Source organism: Sprattus sprattus (genome assembly GCF_963457725.1).
Source record: "Sprattus sprattus genome assembly, chromosome: 12".
NCBI classification, from domain to species: domain Eukaryota; kingdom Metazoa; phylum Chordata; class Actinopteri; order Clupeiformes; family Clupeidae; genus Sprattus; species Sprattus sprattus.
In genome coordinates, this window is record NC_137910.1 from 1472644 (window position 1) to 1477643 (window position 5000).

The 5000-nt window shown below is 48.0% G+C and overlaps 1 protein-coding gene across 1 annotated transcript in view; it reads left to right on the top strand.

Annotated features, from left to right (window-relative positions):
* Nucleotides 1-3569: 3569 nt before the first annotated feature.
* Nucleotides 3570-5000, top strand: part of eml4 (EMAP like 4) — a 72873-nt gene continuing 71442 nt past the window's right edge. Inside the window, 1 exon segment of the mRNA XM_080849006.1 lies at nt 3570-3846. Within this exon segment, the coding sequence (XP_080705132.1) occupies nt 3765-3846 (82 nt within the window). The 5' untranslated portion in view covers nt 3570-3764.

Sequence of the window (5000 nt, forward strand, 5' to 3'; positions counted from 1 at the left end):
CAGATCCTTCAAAGCATATGATTCATTCATAGTAATGTCCTGATACATGAACACTGCTGTTTGCAACCAATGGCTTTTTTGTCAATTCTGCCTATATCCCTCACTGTTTCATTTAAAACTTGAATATCTATTGTTCTACACATTGCATAATAACCACTCATGACTTAAATTGAAGAAGACACTTGGGCCACCAACTGCAATACGTTAAAGTGTTTTATTATGACATTTAAGTTTACAGTTCAGAGCATCAAAAATAAGGATTTGTCAGAAAAAAAGCAGCATCACAGATGTTCCATAAGCCTTCCTTCATAGACTCTGTAGTGCCCTTTCTGCATACTTATACTTTACCATTTAATCAAACATAGAGCATTACACACAATACGCAGCAGTCTCTAATTACTGAGGCATATTATCATAAGACATGAAAGTACATCACTGTGTTACAGTTTTAACAGTATTATTCTAGTGTTAATCCATTTTCATACATTTGCGCCATTACCTGTTTTAATACATTGCGTATGTGATTTGTTGCTGTGTTTCCTGGTATCTTTCTACAGCTCACTTACACTAAGGAACTCTGGGGGGTCTCACTGGGTCAGGTCGCTGGTCCAGGTTTGGAGTGGTCTTATGGGGTACTTGACAGGGATCCCCACAAACCCTGGAACTGCCTCGTGTTTCTCCCCTCTGCTGCATTTCACCTCCTCCTCTCCTCTCCTCTCCTCAGTGCGTCTCCCCTGCTCTCCTCTCCTCTCCTCCGTCCTTCTCCCCTCCTCTCTTCTCCTCTCCTCTCCTCTCCTCTCTTCTCCTCTCCTCTCCTCTCCTCTGTGCGTCTCCCCTCCTCTCTTCTCCTCTCCTCTCCTCTCCTCTCCTCCGTCCTTCTCCTCTCCTCTCCTCTCCTCTCCTCTGCTCTCCTTCCCTCCGTCTGTCTCCTCTCCTCTCCTCTCCTCTGCTCTCCTCTCCTCCGTGCGTCTCCTCTCCTCTCCTCTCCTCTGCTCTCCTTCCCTCCGTCTGTCTCCTCTCCTCTCCTCTCCTCTCCTCTCCTTCCCTCCGTCTGTCTCCTCTCCTCTCCTCTCCTCTCCTCCGTCTGTCTCCTCTCCTCTCCTCTCCTCCGTCTGTCTCCTCTCCTCTCTTCTACTCCTTTTTTCCTCCAGGCTGCACACCACCACTCACTTTTTTGTTTTCGTTTTTCCTTCCAACTTGGCAGCAGACTTCACCGAAAGAATGTATTCTCCCTCTCCAAGCCTCTCTCTCTCTCTCTCTCTCTCTCTCTCTCTCTCTCTCTCTCTCTCTCTCTCCCTTCCTCTCTCTCTCTTTCTTTTTCTCTCTCTCTCTCTTTCTCTCTCTCTCCCTCCCTCCCTCTCTCTTTCCCTCTCTCTCTCTCTTTCTATCTCTCTCTCTTTCCCTCTCTCCAGCTCTAGAGTGTTCTTGTGCTTTCAGTCTGTCTTTGTTCCTCCCTTTCTTTCTCACTCTTTTATACTATTCTACTCGATTTTTATTCTCTCTCTCGCTCCCTGTGAGAAACACACACACACACAGACACGTCACACACACACACACACACACACACACACACACACACACGTCACACACACACACACACACACACACACACACTCCCTGCTCTGAGTCCCAGATTAATAAAAGTGTATTGTTTTTGAATGGAGTCCCACTAAGGCACAGTGCTAAGAGCTGAAACTTGGCGTGGAGTTCTCAGGGGTTCATATGCAGGCACACACTCTCATGCAGCCACACACACACACACTCTCTCGTGCAGCCACACACTCTCATGCTGCCACACACTCACACACCCTCTTGTGCAGCCACAAAGCCAGACACACACTCATGCTACCACACACACTCACACACACACTCACTCACACTCTCATGCAGCCACACAGCCACACACACTTTCATGCAGCCACACACACACACACACTCACACACACTCTCGTGCATCCACACAGCCACACACACACTCATGCAGCCACACACACACACACACACACACATACACACACACACCCACACACACACTGTCATGCAGCCACACAACCACACACACTCTCATGCCACCACAAACACACACACACATACAACTACACACACTCTCATGCAGCCACACAGCCACACACACATACATACAGTCAGACACACACACACACACACACAAACAGCCACACACACACACACAGCCACACACACACACACAGCCACACACACTCTCATGCCACCACACAAACACACACACACACAGCCACACACACATACAGCCACACACACACATACACACACACACACAGCCACACACACACACACACAGCCACACACACACACATGCCACCACACAGTCAAGATAACAACATTACAGTAGATGAGTAATTATTCAGAATTCTGAAACACACACACACAAATTTTGAAAATTATTCATGCTCAGTTCAACAAATTCAACAACAACAAAACACACACACACACACACACACTCACACACACACTCACACACTCACACACACACTCACACACACACACACACACACACACAGTAGGACACCTTTGGCAGGAGTCTCTCTCTGTCATGAGACACATAGCCATCCGCTTGTGTCTGCGTGCAGGTCCAGGTGCTGCAGATTGAATTAGGCAGCAGTGTGTGTGTGTGTGTGTGTGGGTGTGACAGGCCGCACAGCTGAACAGAGCGAGCGGTCTGTCTGACCTGATCCAGGACCTGTCCTTGTCTCCAGAACCCAAACCCAGAACAGGTCCAGTGGGCTCGGGGGAAGATCCTGTCTGCCTCCCAGCCGCGGGTGGGAAATTAATGAATCTCCTAATCGCCTAATTGCTCGTATAAGGCAGCAGGCGAATATTTGTGTGTGTGTGTGTGTGTGTGTGTGTGTGTGTGTGTGTGTGTGTGTGTGTGTGTGTGTGTGTGTGTGTGTGTGTGTGTGTGTTGTGTATGTGTGTGTTCCCTTAGCCTAATTGCTCGTTTAAGGCGGAAGGCAAATATTAGCCTCAGTGGTTCGGTCTCTGTCCCAGATGACACGTGTGTTTTAGTGGTGTGTGTTTCAAGGAAGGTAATTTGGATGTGTGTGTGTTTGTTAAACGCGTTCATGACAGGGCAGGTTATCTCTAGAAGCTGGATATCAGTAGAGTGGTGTGATCGAAAGAAGAAAGGTGAAAGGAGTTCACTTCATTTCGCATGTATGTATATATATATATATGTCACTTTGTTGACGAGTGGGTCTGTATATGAGAAGTGTGTTTTAGACTCTACTTTGAGTGTGTGTAGTGGCGGCACACCAAAGGTTAAAACTCTTGAGAGTGTGTGAGCACAGAAGTTTGGCCCCTCCCTCAAGACTTTTCTTTTTTTTTTAATTCTTTCTCTCCGCCTCCTTCCTTCTCACTCGCTCCCTCGCTCCCTCGCTCTAACTCTCTCTCAGTCGGCCAGGGCTTTGTGTGAGCGGGAATCTGCGTGCGCGTGTGTGTGTGCGAACACGTAAGCCAGCCAGCCAGCAAGCGCGTGTGTGTGTGTGTGCGTGCGTGCGTGTCTCTGTGTGTGTGTGTGTGTGTATATGGGGCAGAGACTGAAGAAGAGTGAAAGATAGAGACAGATTGTTAGAAAGAAAGACGAGTTGAGAGAGTGGAGCAGCAAGAGAAGGAGAGAGAGAGAGAGAGAGGACGAGAGACACACACTCTCACACACTCTGGGGGAAGGAAGAAGGAAGGAGCGTGTGTGTGTGTGTTCTGTTGTTTCGGCTGAGAGCGTGAAGGGAATGGAGGAGTGTACGACCTCGAGTGGACCGTCTGTCTGCAACAACGGCAACTCTGCAGCTACGCTGAACCACCACGGCACGGGTAAAGGGGTGCACTGGGGGAGGGGTGTGTGTGTGTGTGTGTGTGTGTGTGTGTGTGTCTGTGTCTGTGTGTGTGTGTGTGTGTGTGTGCAATAGCTGAAATTTTGAAAACTCCATGGCACGAGTAATGTAGAACAGCAGGAAGGATGTATACATGTGTGTGTGTGTGTGTGTGTGTGTGTGTGTGTGTGTGTGTGTGTGTGTGTGTGTGTGTGTGTTTGACACTTGACTCTTGGGGTTCCCCTCTGCTTAACAGAGGAAGTGAAGCTCACTCTATAATGTCGAGAGGTCTGATTGACACAATTACCTTATAGTGTGTGTGTGTGTTTGTGTGTGTGGGTGTGAGTGTTTGTATGAGCGAGTGGAATGTGGCAGTATTTATGTAGAGGTTTGTGTGTATGTTTTTGCTTTGATGGTTTGTGTGTGTACGTGTGTGTGTGTGTGCGTGCCTACGTGTGTGTGTGTGTGTGTGTGTGTGTGTGTGTGTGTGTGCGCGTGTGTACTGTGGCTTTAACTGAGAAGGAAAAAGAGTTGAAGAAAAAATGATCTGCACTGAGTTTCCTGTATTTGTGGCGAGTCATTCATTGAGATGTGGCTTTGGGGACTTGACTGTGTGCAACAGGCCCCCTCCTGATGTGTGTGTGTGTGCGTGCGTGTGTGTGCTCTCTCTCTGACCCACACACACACACACACACACACACACACACAGGCACACACAGGCACACACAGGCACACACACAGACAAACCAACAGGGCTGGAGAGCTCAAGGCCTTACGTGGTCTGAACTCTTGAGCCGGTTAGGGTGTTGCTTCCTGGCTTTGTGATGAAACAGAACTGCTTAAGGTAGTGCTGGTCAATCAGTAACTCACGTGTATCTGTGTGAGTGTGTGTATGTGTGTGTATGTGTGTTTGTCTGCCTATCTGTCTGTCTGTCTCTGTGTGTGTGTGTGTGTTTTAACACACACACATCTCTCCTCTCTTCTCTTTTCTCTCTTCTCTTCTCTTCTCTTCTCTTTTCTCTCTTCTCTTCTCTTCTCTTCTCTGATGTGAGAGAGAGAATAGTGTTAGTGGGACAAACGAGTAAAAGAGGTAGAGAAAGACAGAGAGAGAAAAAAATCTTTTGGATTGGATTTGGTGTCTTCTGGATGTGATCT